Consider the following 17176-nt stretch of genomic DNA (forward strand, 5'->3'; position numbering starts at 1 on the left):
ACCTATGACGGCAGAGGCTCGCACACCTACTGGGTCCTGCCATGACCACACCTCAGCCCAGAACGTCTTCTGCGTTTGTTGCGACTCATAGCCTTGCGCAGGCCCTAAGGCGCCCCAGAGAGGCCAAGCCAGAAGACCCCTCAAGAATGGCCCTAAGTGTAAGAAGAACCCAGTGCAGCAAGTCCTGGGGAGGAGCCGAGGGCACGCAGATGGGACGCATCGCTTGATCGTTGCACGTCCGCAAATACGCGCTCCCTCAGCTCCAGGGAAAAGACGTTTAAGCTCTGCTCCTTTGTTCACGCTGGACTGAAATCCAGGGATCTCCCCCCAAACACCTCACTTTATGTTATTGTTAATCAAAGAACTACATATTTTTCCTCCCCTTGAGAACTTCTTTCACATGGGAAAAAACCTCTCCCCAAACCTCATGCTAAAGGCTGAATTAGACAAAAGCTCATTCACAGCATTTTAGGAATTGGGTTAGTGGCTTTCTAAAAGTAAACAGCAGGCACAGGGCAGAGAAAGCGAGGGGCACGTGTGGGGTTGGAAGGCTTTAAGACTTTTGCCACACTAAGGGCCTGACCCAGAAAGTCTCACACACACACATACACCTATATATAGCACCAGCATTATTTGCAGCAGGTATTACAATGCGTAAGTTGTTTCTTTTTTGATGCTAAATACTCTCCCATACTCAATACCCTTATTGAATCACCATGCCTAGGAAGCTCATGGGGCAGGAGAGCAGCCAGGGAGACTGAAAAACTAAAAATTATCCTAACATCAAGCAGCTCAAAGAAAAGGAATGCTTGTCCTGACCAACAACACTTCTCCCCCAGGGCTCGAGAGACTTAATAGTTTTTAAAACTATCATTTATGACATAAATCATACCTAAGGTGAAAGTGTAAATCGACTCCCCAAGATTCTACTAAGCCAAACATGTTTCCGCACAACAAGTTTTGTTTCATAACTTTTTCTCCCTCTGGAAATCCTGCACATTAAGTAATCTCCCCTATTTAAGATCAGACTACGAGCCTTGTGTATTAGCAGAGCCATTAACCCAAACACTTTGAACAGACACCTTGCTTGCCCTGTTATAGGTGACTGCAAGAAGATTTTAATTAAAGGAAGAAGGTCCAGCAAAAATTTAAATCTAAGGCAGACATTCTGGGCACTGTAAGATGTTATACATTCTGGGCACCATTCTGCAGTCAGTTCCTTGTCTTGCACCAAGATGTCAATGACAAAGGTGAACACCCTGAGGCTGGACTTTCTCCCATACCAGATCAGGCCCCTTTGCTGTATCACACACCCATCTTGTCAATGCTAAGTTTCCTATGGACCTGCGCATTGGACAGGGAAAGCCCAAATACTCCGCTGAGTGTGCAGACCCAACCCAAGAGATTTCTTTTATTGTGTGATTCATGGCGTTATTAGCTATTTCGTTTTTTAAAAGAAAGCAAAAGCTTGTCCCCGTCCTGTCCGGAAGAAGGAAGGTGGAACTAACTTTCTTCCAACAACCTGGCTCAGGGAATAACTCCCATCCATCCCAATTCTATTTCAGGTAGCAAGCAGTTTTTCTGTTCAATTGCACTGGCCTGTTTTTCTAATAGGATCTAACAAAAGAGTGGCGATAGACTAGAATGAGTTACTAAACAACTTTGTATGTTGGTCTATATTTTAATTTTTACATTTATTCATATATGAAGTTGTACAGTTTGAGCAAAATCTGGTTTGCATTCCATTTTAGGAATTTCTAATTATTAAGAAGTGTTACACTCGGGTGTGCTTCCAAATGCAACTTCATTTTGTGTACTGCATCTCACTGATTCCAACTTAACATGCAGGCAATTTCTGTGTGTGCTTACTTGGAAGTAAGTCCCATTGGGGGAAGTGCATGTTGGATTCCATTGCAATCTATATGCATCTATTCAGAAGCATGACCCATCCAGTTAAGTGGGGCCTCAATCCCGGTGAGTTGGCAGGAAGTTGCAGCCTTGGTCATGGCAAATATTTGGAGTGTTCACCATGCGCTATTGCTATTTACTGATCCTTTATGATTCCTGGGTTATTGTTCACTTTAAAGACTATCCCCTGAAGTTATTCCACTGGGATTTGATATCAGCCCTAGCTAACACAGCCATTGGTCAGGAATCCTGAGAACTCTAGTCCAAAAGAGCAGGCAGCCACCAGGCTGAGGAAGGCTGTAATAACCGGCTTTTTAATACCTAAGAAGCTGCACTCATTTCCTACAAGGGAGGGTGTGTTGCTCAGTGGGCAGAGCCCTTGCTTTGCATGAAGACACCTCCCCATGGAAGAATTTCTAAAAGAGGGCCAGGTCTCCCTGCAAGGGGACCTTGGAGACAGCCCCTCACCCGTCAAGAATAGGCAGTACAGAGCTATACAAGCCAATGCCCTGTGTCAGTCTGGGGCCGCTCGACACTTGCAGTGTTTCTTGATTCGAGGCCAAAACCAAAAATGCAGGAAGCGGTTGTCTGGACAAGTCCCGGCATACTAGGCTGAAGACTGGGTTGTTTTTACCGTCCTGTGCCAAATGCCAGCGCAAATGCGGGGCTTAGGCGTGCCCTTCCCAAAGCCACTGATCCATCCGCATAAATTAGTTGCCTGAATAATTATGCCAAGAGTATGTTGCAGGGGCTGAAGAATGGAAAGCACATGGCTCAACTCATAGCCCGGGCATGAGAGAGAATCAGGAAGCCACAAGCTTCCCTTTGCTCTCTGACAGGCCTTTTGTCACACACACACACACACACACCCCTCTCTCTCTTACGCACGCACGCACGCACGCACAGCAAGGAGGCTGCTAGGAGGTGATGTGGATGGCAGTGCCAGCACATGTAGTTTGTCTCTAGATAATGCCCCATCCTCACACTATTTTTGAACTCCTTAATATTAATTACATTGGCATTTGTATGGACACCTAGCAGAGCACAGCTGCTAAGAGCTAAGCCAGATGTGACGGCAGGAAACCTGCCACTGGAGCTCCCACACCGTTTTTAACTGAGTAGCAGCTATTGGTGAAGACGGTCCAGATCAGGGCTGTGATCTCAGAATCACAGAAGAGTAGAACTGGAGGGGGCTGGAAGGCCATCCAGTCCAACCCCCTGCTGTTGCAGGACACCAAGTTACACCATCCCACTCAGATGGCTGTCCAGACACTTTCTGAATGCCTCCAGTGAGAGAGAGCCCATAACTTCCCCAGGGAATAGGTTCCATCGTCACAGTGCTCCATCAGGAAGTTCCTCCTGGTGTCTAGTCTAAACCTGGTTTCTTTTAACCTCTTCCCTCCCCATCTCCTTTTCCTTGACTGATGTTTTATCTGGCTTCTTGCCTCAAAATGGAAGATGAGTTCCTCGAAGTCATAAAGGCCAATCCTAAATTCGCTTAACTCAGAAATAAGTGCTGCAGAGCTCAGCTGCTTTAAAAGCTGAACCCCACAACTTCCCAAGAAGTTCTTCATCCAGCCCCAACAACAACGCTCTCATGTGAGAAGTTCTGCAGGATGCTGGGAGCATTAACTACCTGCAGGGCGGTGCTGAACACCGGATAACCCCATAGGTCAGAGCATGCCAAACAGGACCAAAGGGAGTGGCGTATCTGGAGGCGGAACATCTGCTCTGCATGCAGAAGGTCTCAGGCTCAGACTGTGGCATCTCCTCTTAAAAGGATCAGGGACAAGTAGCAGGTGACTGGAAAGACCTTCCTGGATCACTGCTGAAGGCCTCAGTCTTCTTCGAATGGGGACTGAAATGCATACTGAATGGCTCCAGTCTGTGGGCCATTGTTTTGTTTCTCGTATTTGTAGGCATATCCTTTAATTCCTTCTGTATCGTCTTCCATCTATTGTTTCCACCTTCCCTTTATTTTACCCTGGTCAGACAGTATGTTGCCTATTGGTATTTCAGCATTCCTAATCAGTTCGAATTTCCCTTTGATTCCTTGGCTCTTCTGGAAAAGTTCTCATTTTCCTCTTTTGTTGTTCTCTCTCTCTTTGCACTGGCCACTGTAATATTATCTCAGTGAGATAGTGACTGAAAAGCTGCATCAGGATTCTTACCCTATTTCTGTCACCTTTTGATTTCATTTCCCACCTGTCCTTAACAACTCTCCTTTTCCCAATTCCCATCTAGGCTCCCTGGCCCCATTTTTAAATACAGGAATTTTTGCATTTTCCCCTTATCATGTCTCCAGCTTCAGTCCACAGATCCCCAGGCCTCTTCATTAGGCAAGATTTTACAAAAAGGACATGGCGGAGGGGGGGTGGGGGGTAAGTATGGGAGGAAAGGTTGACAAGAAGTTTTAAAGAGTATGGCTATCTAGTCAGTGTCTCAAGATAATATGGAGCAGGAGAGCTTTCGGGCATCCAAATGCCAAGCTATGGGTTGGTTTCATGTTTCAGTGCCCCTAGGATGCAGGGGGCAAACCTCAGGCCCAGGGTCGAATCTAGTCCTCCTGCGGTTGCCCAGCCACAACCCCTCCGCTGGTCCCACCACCTCCACCCCAGCCACGGCCGCAAGAGGGAGGGGGTGCAGTCCAGGTTCTGTCCACACACCAGGAGCTGCCAAGCTGAAATTCTTTTGAAAGAATTTCAGCAACCTTGCCCTGAAACCACTGGAAAGAAGAAAGTAATCGATCACCTAGGAGAGCCTACATTTGAAGACCTGAAATGGTCTCGGGGGAAACAGAGGGAATGGGGCAAAGCCGTAGGAGGTTGTTGCGGGGGTAGGAAACACAGACACTTTGAGTGCCTTCCCTGGAGAGCCAATGTGATGCAGGGGTTAAAAGTGCAGGACTGGGACCCAGGAGTTCTGAGTTCTAGTCCCCACTCAGCCATGGAGCCAGCTGGGTGACTTTGGGCCAGGCAGCTGCCTGCAATTCCTTGAAAGGAGAAAAGGTGGGATAGAAATATAATTAAATAAATAAACGGGGCACCAGTATAACTAATTCCTCTAACTTGCTGCCTTAGTTTACCCCTGCAAAATAAGAATTGTGCTTGCAATCGTTATGAGAAATTCCAGCCACCAGCAAAATCAGCCACAAGTTCCGACACTTTTCATTAGGATGTGGAAACTTAATTTTACCATTGGGGGTAAGAACGCCTCACTCACAAGAACGCCTCACTCCATGAAAAAACGAAACCACAACAACCACCTCGGTGAAATGTGTTCTAGAAAACTGGGCATTCCTAAGCCTTGCTCAACCATGTTTTGCACAGTCCCCCCCTCACTACCACAGTACAAACACTCATTAAGGAGGGAAAGAGTTTGACCAGTGACAAAATATTGAGCCTCTATGCCAGGATGTTGCAATTCTATCTCAGCCCTCACGAGCAATGCTAACAAGGACAAAAGACATTGGAAACGGCTGCAAGGAATGAGTTTAACAGCCATTATTGGGCAATAATGCAGTGTCGGGAAAGAACCTGCAGTCTGGTAAGAGCCCTTTATCTCAATTTATGTATGTCTATCTTGAGATCTCGTTCTCAAGAAAGAAAGAAGGAAAACTTTCTTTTTATACCTAGAAGTGTCTTTGTTTTAGGATGAAAGTTTTTCTTGAGATAGATTCCAAGAAAGAAACCAAAAGACTGAGATCAAAGGCTGAAGTGGGGATTTTTAGGATCTTTGCAGACATTGTCTTTTGCACAAAAATAGACGCATTTTCCACAATATACCTATAGTTCCCCTAGACAGCCAGAGAGCCAAACAGGCAGACACTCACACACACCCAGAAAGGGGAGAGGGGTGCTGTCATGTCTTGGTGTGCAAGACTACAACTATCATCTCTAGTCAGTATAGTCAATGGCTACATGGGTTTCATGGGAGTTGTAGTCCAACACATCTGCAAGGCAGTTTGAGAGTGCATGCACCCCCATGGGTCCAGCCAGAACACTTATCCCAAGCTGGGAAGAGACATTCACACACTGAGTGGACTAGAGGAAATAAAGGGGTGGGACATGGGAGGCAGGTTTGGAAAAAAGCTACAGATCTCTCTAAGCCTTCCCCTTTCTCTGCATCGTGATGAGCATTTTGCTAATCCCATCCAAAAGAGCCAAACTACAAAAACAAACAAACAAACAAGCACACCCTCACGCTAACTAAATTAAAATCTCAGTTCAACCCTTACAAGTTTAATCCTGGATACTAAATCTGCGCAGAACACAAAGGTCTTACAACCCACTCTGACACAGGTGTCATTAATGCCTCAGGTTTGCCATGTTTCCATGGGAAAAGCATTCCTACCACTGCAGGGCAGTCACCTAAAGCACCTCTTTATGCCTGCACCTGTGTGTGAGAAAGCATGTATGTGCACAGTTGTGGGGTTTTGTGTGTGTCTGCCATACCTTGTTAAAAGACCGTGTCTGTTATACACGCAATAGGTTGTAGGGGTTGCAGTGGTGACATATGGGGTGGATAAGTGTGTTAAGGAGTTTTTGTCTTTGACAACATGTGAAGCAAACTAATGTTTCTGCCCGCAATTTGCGGGTGCAGGCACCACTTGTGAAGACCCCTGAAAGTAAGTCTTGATAGGTCGTGACAGGGCTGGTGGTCCACGTTTTGTAGAATTTCATCACCAAATGGGATCTCAGTTCCCTGGAAAGTTAGTTAGTTTATAATATTTATATGCCATCCTGTCGCGAAAGCCTCAGGACGGCTTACTGGGCGGCAAGTTTCAATGCCGCCCAGGCCGTAAGCAACAGGCAGGCAGGAGGAACGAGCACAAGTCCAGGATTCAGGAAAAGACAAGCTGGTCTGCCCAGCAAACCTGTGAGATACAAACTTGTGCAGTCACTGAAAGCATCAGAGGAGGCCTTGCTAATTATGCCTTAACGAGCAGATTGCCATCTGATGGTGAGCCAGAAGCAGGCTTTTTCTATGCCACCCCCCAGCCGGTTTCTTTGGGGTGCCAACTGTGATCTGTTTTACATACCCGACCCATCCCTTTACCCACACCTTGTGTTGTGTTGCCCATTTAGTTTTTTTAGTTCTTACTGTGTTTATTTATTTGATTATTTGTAAATTTTTATCCCGTCCAATTACGTTGCATGTCTCTGGTGTTTGCCGTTTTTGTTGCAATATTTTTATATCATTTTAACTGATGAGCTTCTGCATATATTATGATGCATTTCAATGTTTGATTCTGTAACATTGCTTAGAGATATGTTTAAATCTGGCATGCCATACAAAAATTGACGGAATACATTAATTAATTGCATAAGCCAAGGGTACAAAACCTCTTTCAGAACAATGGTCAAATTGTCACGTAAACTTATTGTCAGTAACTAAGCCTTAGGAAAAGTTTCCATCTTGTAGAAAACTGCACAAAAGTCAGAAAATCATAAAAAAACAATCAGTGCTTAAGGGAAAGAAGGTGGAGACTGGGGAGGGGCAGGTGGCCTTCTGGGAAATCTCTGGGGTACCACTGGGACAGCCAGAGGATCAGATTCAGTCCCAAGGCATCAGGCTGTGCACCAGTGGTTAATGAATAAAGTAAAAGCAAAGCTTAATTGCTGAATTCACCTAACAAAACAAAACAAGCCCTACTAAATAACAGGTGAGATTGTCACAGTCGCCATAACATTCCATATACTGAAGTTTGGGCCATGTAGCCCTTAGATTTTTGCTGAAGCCCAACACTTTTTTTTTATAATAACTTTTATTCAAAATAACCCTAAAACAAAGGAAAACTAAAAACAACATCAATCATCAGAAACACCTGCTGGTCAGCCCCCACATTTTTTTCTGTTTATGATAACTTAAAAACATATTTATACGAAGTCCCGTTTCTCTAGCCAATAATAAAGAGTCCCAAGTTTGATAGAAATTGCTGAAGCCCAAAACTTTGAGTGACTTGCCATGTAGATGATCTAAGCACGACTCTGTAAGACAATCTCAGCTCTTCTCAATAACTGGCCTCTGCACATAGCCAGCTTTTTATTCTGATCTTTTTGTCACTGTTCCCAGATTTTGAAAAGCAGCTTGACACAGAAATCAATCAGGTGAGACTTTTCTGAGCACGGAGAGGGAAAAAGCGAAAAACAGACAGCGGCAAGCCAAGGTGTTGTTAAAGGCTTAAGAGCAGAGTCAGGAAAAATACAAATTTATGGGAGCACTAATGCAGTCCCTTCTTCAACTTGTGAAGCATACACAGAATGTAACCTCACCTCCCCTTCCAGCACACATCCCTGGATCCCTACCTCTGACGCAGATATGTCAGCCTTTGCAGTACAGAGTTGGTACACTGACTCAAAAGCAGCATGCAGAAGTGCCCAGCGCGGAGGGAACTTCCCCCTTCTACGAAATCTTTGTTGTTCTTCAGTGACAGGATGCACATGGATGACCAATGGTGACTCATCACTCCACCACATTTAGTATTCAACCTGCCATCAGCCTCTGTTGCGAGTGCAACACACCCAGATTCCACAGACACAGAAACGCCTGATCCTGCCTAATTTTGGAAGCTAGCAGGGGCAGACCTGGTTAGTGTCTGGATGGAAGACTTGGAGGCCTGCACTGAGCAGGGGTCTGACTTGAGGGCCTTCTAGGCCTGTTCCAACTCTATGATTCTGTTCTAATCGGCTTTCTCCAACCTGATGGCCTTCAGATGTTTCCCGGATTTAACTCCCAGGAGTTTTGACATTTGCTTAACTCAGAAGGAAGTGCTAGTGAGCTCGGCAAGAGCCATTTTTACTGAAGAGGCAAGTGCTACTTGCATTCCCAGGAAGGGAACTCTAGGAAAATTTATGCAGACGCCATACAGGTTTAGTGGGAGTTGATACTTGAAGGCCAGGAAGGCAATATATTGACTCCGGATTCTACTCTGGACCTCTACAGAGCTATCTGTGGTGCTGATCCTTTCTGGCCCCAGGTGCAGCGCCATTGAAAACTTGTTTAAAATTCAGACTAAAGCCCCGGGTGCCGGATTACAGACTATGGTGGGCTACCAGAGACCTTGTTACTCACTAAAGCTGCCTTAGCTGTTCATCTTCCGCTTCCACCAGGCCAGCATCGTTAATGGTGAGGAATGCTGTGAACTGTAGCCCAGAACATCAGGATGGAGTCAGCTTGGCTGCACTAAGGGTTCATGTGTAAAATGAAAATGAGTATGAATGTAACAGATGACAGGCCACGATAGCTTGGGCAGAAAGCTCCCCTCAGTCCCTGTTGTCTCTGGGAAACAGTCCTGTCTAAAGCATGGGAGAGCTACAGCCTGTCAGTACGCTAGATCAGCCTTCCCCAACCTGGTGCCCTTGAGAGCTGCCATGCAACACACCTGGAGAAACTCAACCTGGGGAAGGCCGAGCTAGCGGGTGAGGGCACAAAAGAATCTGGTGTTCTAAGCAACTTCTCTAATTAGAAGGATAGTTAGGGAAGTCCCCTATTTCCACCCTCTTTCCTTCAAATCCACCTAGAGCAGGTGTTCACAGGATAGTAACAATTAATTTATTGATACAGAATCAGGTGGCAATCTTGTTGAAGTATGGCAGGTTTATGCACGGCTGGTTAAAGTACATAACTCACTACCACTGACTTCTGCATACGAAACGGCTTCCATTTCCCAGTGTTCACATGGTAACCAGCAAGGCAGGCATTCTTAGAACCGAATCTGATCCTCTCACTATTACATGATATTCAGCCACATACATAATACTCTACTCCCTGCTTGGCAATGCAACGCATATGCAGCAAGAGAAGGTAGCACACGGACATAAGCACGCACGTGCCTGCGTACACGTACACACACAAACGCACACTACTCCTAACTAGTATTTTGACAAGGTGTGAAGACAAGTGTGGGGCATTCCAAGCTGCGCTCGCAGATGTCAAGGAACATTACAGCAATCATCCCAAATCCTTGCTTATTGTAAAACAAGTCCCACCACAGAGGCAATCGGATGCTCTTCAGGTGTTTTGGGCTACGTCTTCCATCAGTTCCAGCCAATATGGCCAAAAATATCAGAGCCGCAGTCCAAAATGTCTGGAGGACCCTGGTCGGTCAACCCCTGAGCTACAGAGATTCAGCTCCAGACACTTCCTAATGAGAAGAGCTGATGAACAGCAGGACAGACAATCTTAAGAGATGCAATGAAGCACCTTCCTTGGAGGTACTTCAATAGTGACTCTTGGGGTTGCTGCAATTGTATCTTCCTTTGCAGATCCTTGCAACAGGCAGCGAGTAGGACTAGGTGACCTCTAAGGAGCCTTCCAGCTCCATGATTCTGTCCACACAGGAGTTGAAATGGTTGCACTCAGCAATGCGGCCTTCACGGCTTCGAGTTCCGACTTTCCCAGCTTTGATCTACACAGGTTTCAGAATGATGCCATAACATCACAGAGCAGAATACAAGCATGTGAAAGAGACTTAGAGAGGACTTAAGGGGAAGCCCCTATCTATTTGCTTCTGCTCATTCCGACATGCAGCAAATTTGGATTTTTTGCAAGGGGTAACACTCAAAAATGTGACTCTGCTGCCTTCCGTAAGTGGCGCAGGTTGCCTTTCAACCGCCGCAGGATTCCACCACATCGTTCTGTTGCATGGACAAGCCAGCATCCCTCATGATTACCTTTCCTGCCACACACAGGGGCCTGCAAGATGACAAGTGCTGGCTGGATATCTACGTACCAGGATTCCCATACTCAGGGACTACTTAGGAAAGGTACCATGCAGGTAGATCTCCAGATGTTTTGGACTTCAGTTCCTACATGCCCTTGCCAATACAGCCAAGGGTCAGGCAACCCTTCAGACCATTCTTGACTTAACAGAATTCAGATGCCCTGTAACTACCCTGATGGATTCACAAGGCAGGTTTTCCCCCGACCTCTCAGTGCCCACTTGTGGATGATCCATGGATCCCAATCCATTTTAGTTTATTCAGAGCAGGGCACCAAGTGCTAATGTGTGATCCTATGTACGAATGTGCAAGAAACTCTGCACTACCAGATGCTGTAATGTGCAAAGAAATGCTTTACTTTCTTGGCCTAATCAGTAGTTAGGAAAAACAGTCATCCTCACACCTGTTCACCAAGAGGACATAACTTCCCGAAGTCCCTGAAGAACACTTTAACGTTTTCCACCTACTCTTTCTCCCAGCTCACTGTTCAAGGTGGAAAGGTAATAGATGGTTGCATGGCTTCCAAACCAACTTGAAAGAACTGCTTGGAAGATTTTATCTTTATGGGACCAAAGGGTTCTTTCAAGGACTTTAAATTAAGGAGGAGGAGAAGGTAGATCTCCAGATGTTTTGGATTTCAGCTCCTAGGAGCCCCTGACAGCATGGTCAATTATTAGGAATGCTGGGAGTTGAAGTCCAAAATATTTAGGGATCTCTTTTCTGCCACACCCCTGCTTTAAATCACCAGTCAGTGTCCCTGGCATGGTTTATAGTTTTGTCTATCCCAACATGGCACCCTTCAGATGTGTTGGGACTACAATCCATCTGGAGGTTGCCAGGCTGGGAAGGCTGATGGGAGATGCTGGGACTTGTAGTTTACATGAGCGTATCAAGACTGCCAGAAGACAGGCATTTGACTCTTTAATCATACTGTATGCTATTAGCAATGTGAGTCTTACATTCAGATTAGAAGCTGTTTTTAAAGCATGTGCTGCTGCCGAGTGAGCATTCATCCTTGGGTATGTGTTCAGCAACCCTATTCACAAATTACACTCCCCTCTCCTAGCACATATGGAGATGGAGCCCATCTCTAGGCAACCTGCTTTCCAGACACCTGAGGAACCAGGTCTTTGGGAAGAAGTCCCACTGAACTCAGTGGAGCTGACACCTGAGTAAATGCAGCATAACTTCAGGATCATGCTACAAATTATTGCTCAAGGCAACCCTTCCAAACGGTTACCCACAACAGGTCCCTCTGCTCTCGCATGCCTCCCGCCAACACCCGAAGAAGAAAAAAAGACATTATAAATGCTTCTCCAACCAGGGCTGCTAAGTGACCGGTGTGCGCACATTCCTTTCCCGCCCCACCCCTCTATCTGCTGCTGAAAAAAAGGCACAGTGCAAAGGGGACAGGGAAGGAGGAGGATAAATCAATCTTTCCCAGTAAGAGCATTGGACTTTCTGCCAGATATGCGCAGGAAGGGCACGATCTCTGACTCTTCATCATACTAGCAAGCAGGGAGGCGAGAGACAGGCGCACTTACTGGGATGTGAACTCGCAACACACGCTTCTTCTGGCTGGAGCTTTTCTTGCTGCTGGAAGGGGCATCTTTCTTCTTCGTGTCCATGGCTGTGCTTCCCATTTCTTTGATACCCACCAGAGCCCCCAACCCTATTTCCGAAGTAAGGCTCACTGGAACCTGCCCAGCAAGGCCTCTGTATTGAGGCTGTTTTCTGCCAACTTCCCAGCTTCCACAGGATGATCCTTGGGGCTCCTGGCTTTTCAGAGCTTTTGGCAACAACGAGTTGGCAAGCGAGGGATGTCAAAAGAAGCGGGGAATTTTATGAGCACAACTTGAGATTCCCAAGGACAAGGGATGGGTCAGGAAAGAAGCGAAAGGCGCCTGCAGGCATCCTTAGAAGTCGTCAGGGGCGGAACTGGTGGTACCTCAGGACAGTTTTGCCAAGTCAGAAACAGCTAGAGGTTGCTGGAGGCTGCAAAAGTTTCCAGGTGGCCATGTCCTCGAGGGAAAAAGCAAGAAGGTGCGTCGAAGAAGGGAAGGATTTAAAAATGCAAATGCTGCTCGCAAAATAAATATAATCCCCACACAACACCAGTCCGTTTCCTGTGCCCCGGTCCGTTTCTGCAGACACGCGCGCAAGCGCGCGCACCCCAAAGCTGTGCCGGAGCAGGAAGAGAAAAGGAGATGCGCTTCTTCTTGAAAATCTGGTTTCCTCTCTTGCAGCAAAACAGGCGCCTGCAGTTTGCAAGAGAGAGAGCGCGCAGCAGCACTTTCGGGCTTTGCAAGGACAGCAGCTGATATAAAAACAGGGGAAGGGAACCGACGCGAGCGAGCCGCAAAACCCAGCCCAGGAGGGAGGCGCAAACCGTAATGTGTGTATATATTCCTCGTAATCGAGGAGGAGGCGGAGGCCGCCGCTGAACAGGAAGTGCAAAATCGCGAAAGACAACTTTCTCTCCGCTAACGCGAAGCGGCACACGCCCCTCGGTGCCTCCGGCGCGTCTGCAGCGAAGCCAAGGTCGCGCCGACGAAGGGCTCCGCGCGGGCTCCCGAGCGCAGCCCCTTCAAGGACGCGCCGCCCCCGCCGCCGCCCGCCTGAGTCATCCCCGGAACGGGCAGGTGGGGGCCCAGATTTGGAAAGAGCCCCCCGCGCGCGTTTTGCAACGCGGGAAGCGGCGCTTCCCCGTCCGGCTCAGAGCAGGAGGGGGAGGCGAGAGGAACGGGAAGCGCGCCCCTCCCTCCGCGGCTCCGAGCGCGCTCGCCAGGGGGCCGGCGTGGTCCCCCCTGCGTGCCCGCGGGTCGCGCCGGCCTCACCGGGTGGGGCGGGGGGAGAAGCGTCGTGCGTACGCGCGAACACGCGCCTCCCCCCCCCCGGCATGGGGGGGTTAGGCCGCGCGGGGCCCCCATTCCTCCGCCGGGCAGGCGCTGGCGAGCCGCGCCGCGAGCCGCGCACGAAATCAGCGGTGGCGCGGGCGGCGGGCGGACGAGGGCCGAAGGGCCCGGCGCCGCAGCGGGAACGGGAGCCTCGCCCCGCGCTGCCAAGCACGGTACCAGCGATTTCCGCTAACCGTCAGCATGCAGTGGATAGGCTGCAACCCCATCCTGCCTCCGAGCGCCTGGGAGTAAGCCCGGCCGAACGCAACGGGGCTTACTTCCGAGGTGACACGCAGTGGGGTAGTGCTGCGGTTCTCTTTTGCCGAAGTTATGCCATAACCTCCGTGTTCCAGTCCACCCACCCTGGAAAGAAGGGCCTTTCTCTTTCGGTCCATTTTCCGATGCACTGAAGAAAGTGATCTACCACTAAAATTTTTCCCTTGTGTAAGAATAGCCCGAGCATCGCACAAGCGATGCCTCTTGCACGCCGTGTGCGCGTGGGGAGTTATTTCATTGAAAATGGGGTCAAAAGGAGAGAAGAGCCATTTAAAAATTGGCAAAGGCATCTACTGCATAACGTACTGGCTAGAAAATATATCCAACAAAAGGAGACAAATGCCATCGTTAACAACTCGTGTTAACAATCTAAACCCATTGCACAGCTCTTCTGTTTTCCTACAGGGATCAAAAGGAAACACTGTGAGAAAACATGAAAAGGCAACAAGAAGTTAACACCCCCTCTGTAAAATTCCATCCAGAAAACAGTGCAATGGGGTGAAAAATGCCGTCTTAGTCAGCATAAATCAGGCATTTGTCAGTGCCCAACTAACAAAAAGAAAATAGCAATAAACAGAGTCAGGCTGGTGCCCAGGAACAATCTACTACAGAACAGTTTCCTGCTAAAATTAGTCATTTGTATCATCAATAAGTTACAATGTGCCCTGGACAATTTTATTTATTTATGTTATATCTCATCTTGTTGCCATTTTATCTTCACAACAACCTGGTGGCTGGTCCATCAACTGCATCCTTACCTGGACAGGCAAAGCCTCGCAACAGTGATCCATGCTCTGGTATCCTCACAATCAGACCATTGTAATGCACTCTGTGTGGGGCTGCCTTGAAAACCGTTTGGACACTTCAGCTGGTACAGAATAGAGCAACAAGATTGCTTACTAGGACTGGCAGGTGAGATCATGTAACACTAGTCCTGTATCATCTTCACTGGTTACTGATTGAGGTGTTAAATGCTTCACAACCTGGAAAACTGAAGGAAGGTCTCCTTCCAGATGCACCTGCCCAAACTTTGAAATCTTCCACTGAGGTCCTACCAAAAGAGCTAGAAGAGTAGCTACCCAAGGAAGAGCCTTTTCTGTGGTGGCACCTTAGAATCCGCTCTCCGGAGAGCTGTGCTTGGTATTGACACTTTATTCATTTTGGTGCCAGGCCAAAACCATCTTATCTACCCAATATTTTATGGTTGATTGGTTTTTAATACATGCCATAGATTTAGTGCTGTTTATAGTCTTGGTCTTTTGGACTAGAAAGGCATCCACAGATGCAAGATGGGGCAAACATGTTTCAAATAAATAAAATAACCTTGTGAGGTACATTAGGCCAAGAATCAGCAACTGGCCCAAAGAGACCCAATAAGCTTCTAATCCCTCCAGCCATGAGTGGGAATTAGAACCTGGATCTCCTGAGTCCAATACTTTAACCACAAAACCATGCAGGTTCTCGCAGAAGAATTACTTTTCCTTCTCACAGGCCTGGGCTGGTACACCTGTACCTGGTTTGGGTGCATACACAAATCTGACACCATAACTGGCAAAATAGAACAGAACACCAGGATTCTGACCTTTTATACACAACTATCATTGACCTTAAGGCAGCTATTTTTGAACAGAGGGACTGCAAAGACAGATTCCAATGCAAAATATCCTAATTAGCATTCATCAAGAGGTCCCACTTATCTCCTGCAGTTCAAACAGGGACAAAGGGGTGGCGGTTTATCACAGTATGTGGGTGAATCACACAGCAATGCAGGGATGTCTGTTAGTCCCCCCCCCCCACAAAAAAAAAGCTCTGTGAATGACCAATGTTAATAAGGTAATTAGCACTGGTTGTACTTTCTGTGCTTAATTTCCCTTGACTTCACTGTTCACAATCACTGCCACTCCAGCACACATTCTTGCGGCTCAGCATAATGCTCAGCGCATCTGAAGGAAGGGGCCGTGGTGTGCAAAAGCACATGCAGTCATGAACCTGCGAGTCTTCCAGTGCCATCAAACTGGGTTGCTTTTGCTGAAAGCAAAATATTATTATATTTACATCCCCCTTATTTCTTCTCACATGGGACTTAAGAAGGCTTTCAAGGTCTTCCCGTTTGCTGTCATGTCCAAAGAACCCTGTGAGCCATGAAGGGGTGAGAAATGTTACGGGATGTCTCATCCATTGCAGCTTCTATTTGAGTTTTGTAGAAGTTATCCATAGTATTCCATGGGGGTAAACCTGTTTTGGGGATGGAGCTCCCCACCATGGATAGCTCCTAGAAAGTTCAAAATAAAAGCTGCAATGGGGGAAGAACCCCACTGACACTGGTGTCATGACACTCTCCTGCCTATGAGGCAAGTTGGCGACTTGTCCAAAGGCACCAAAGGTGTTTTGTGCTCAAACTGTGCATCCCAAGCCCTAGTCCAGCATTCCACCCACACATTTGGAAACCTGTCCCGCTGTAAATTTCTGTGAATGAAGCAGCATGATTGTGACCCTCCTACTTTTTTCCCCAGTGTTTTTCCCCCTCTTTCCCCTTGCCAAAGAAAATCTACTTAGGAAATAAAGGTTCGATTGCTGCGTGACACTTTCCACTTTCCAGCCCTCCATGTGAAATCGCATCCTGTTCTCCATGCCCATTTCAGCTGCACACTTTCCCCTTCTCATGTGCCCATGTGCAGGACCCACATTCTGCCCCACCCTTCAAGGGAAGGGCTGTCCAGACGGAAACATCCACAATCATTAGGAAATTATTTTGTCATGGACCTTAAGCCATCCAGACTTGGTCAATATGTAATTTAGTGTTCAGGATTAAATATATTCTACTGGTAGAATAGCCTCACAGGATGACCTGACTCACAGCCAGGGAAATGGTATCTATGCCACGGAAACCTCCAGATTAAATTACTGTAGTGTGTATTACATGGAGCTGCCTCTCCAAAGCTTTACACTTTAGCTTGGCAATTTAGTTCAAAATACAGCCATGAGGCTGAAAACTGGGACTGGATATTGGGAACCTATTGCCCCGGTGCTTAAATTGCTAATTCCAACTTTGTTTCTAGGCACACTTTTTATTTTATTATTTTATTTTATTATTTTGTACTGCCCAATAGCTGAAGTTCTCTGGGCAGCGAATAACAGTTAATAAATATGAGAAGAGACCATCTAAAAAGCAGAATAAAACATCATGAAATTACATTGACTGTTCAAACTCCCATTTTAACAATTGCACAACTAAAACCAATCCTGCTATAAACAGCTTGGTAGCCATTGGACCTGTTCAACTACAACTCCCAGCCAGCCATGTTGCAGTCTAACCTATCTGGCAGATGTCAGATTGGGAAAGCCTGCACTAGGGGTAAGATGTTTCCTCAG

At 47.1% G+C, this 17176-nt stretch overlaps 1 protein-coding gene across 1 annotated transcript in view; it reads right to left on the bottom strand.

Annotated features, from left to right (window-relative positions):
- Positions 1-12713, bottom strand: part of PRKAG2 (protein kinase AMP-activated non-catalytic subunit gamma 2) — a 240642-nt gene extending 227929 nt beyond the window's left edge. The window contains exon 1 of the mRNA XM_044424712.1: positions 12176-12713. Within this exon, the coding sequence (XP_044280647.1) occupies positions 12176-12274 (99 nt within the window). The 5' untranslated portion in view covers positions 12275-12713. The remainder of the gene's footprint in view (positions 1-12175) is intronic.
- Between the last annotated feature and the right edge of the window lie 4463 nt (positions 12714-17176).

Source organism: Varanus komodoensis, unplaced genomic scaffold, assembly GCF_004798865.1.
Source record: "Varanus komodoensis strain SLA01 unplaced genomic scaffold, ASM479886v1 scaffold15, whole genome shotgun sequence".
NCBI classification, from domain to species: Eukaryota; Metazoa; Chordata; class Lepidosauria; order Squamata; family Varanidae; genus Varanus; species Varanus komodoensis.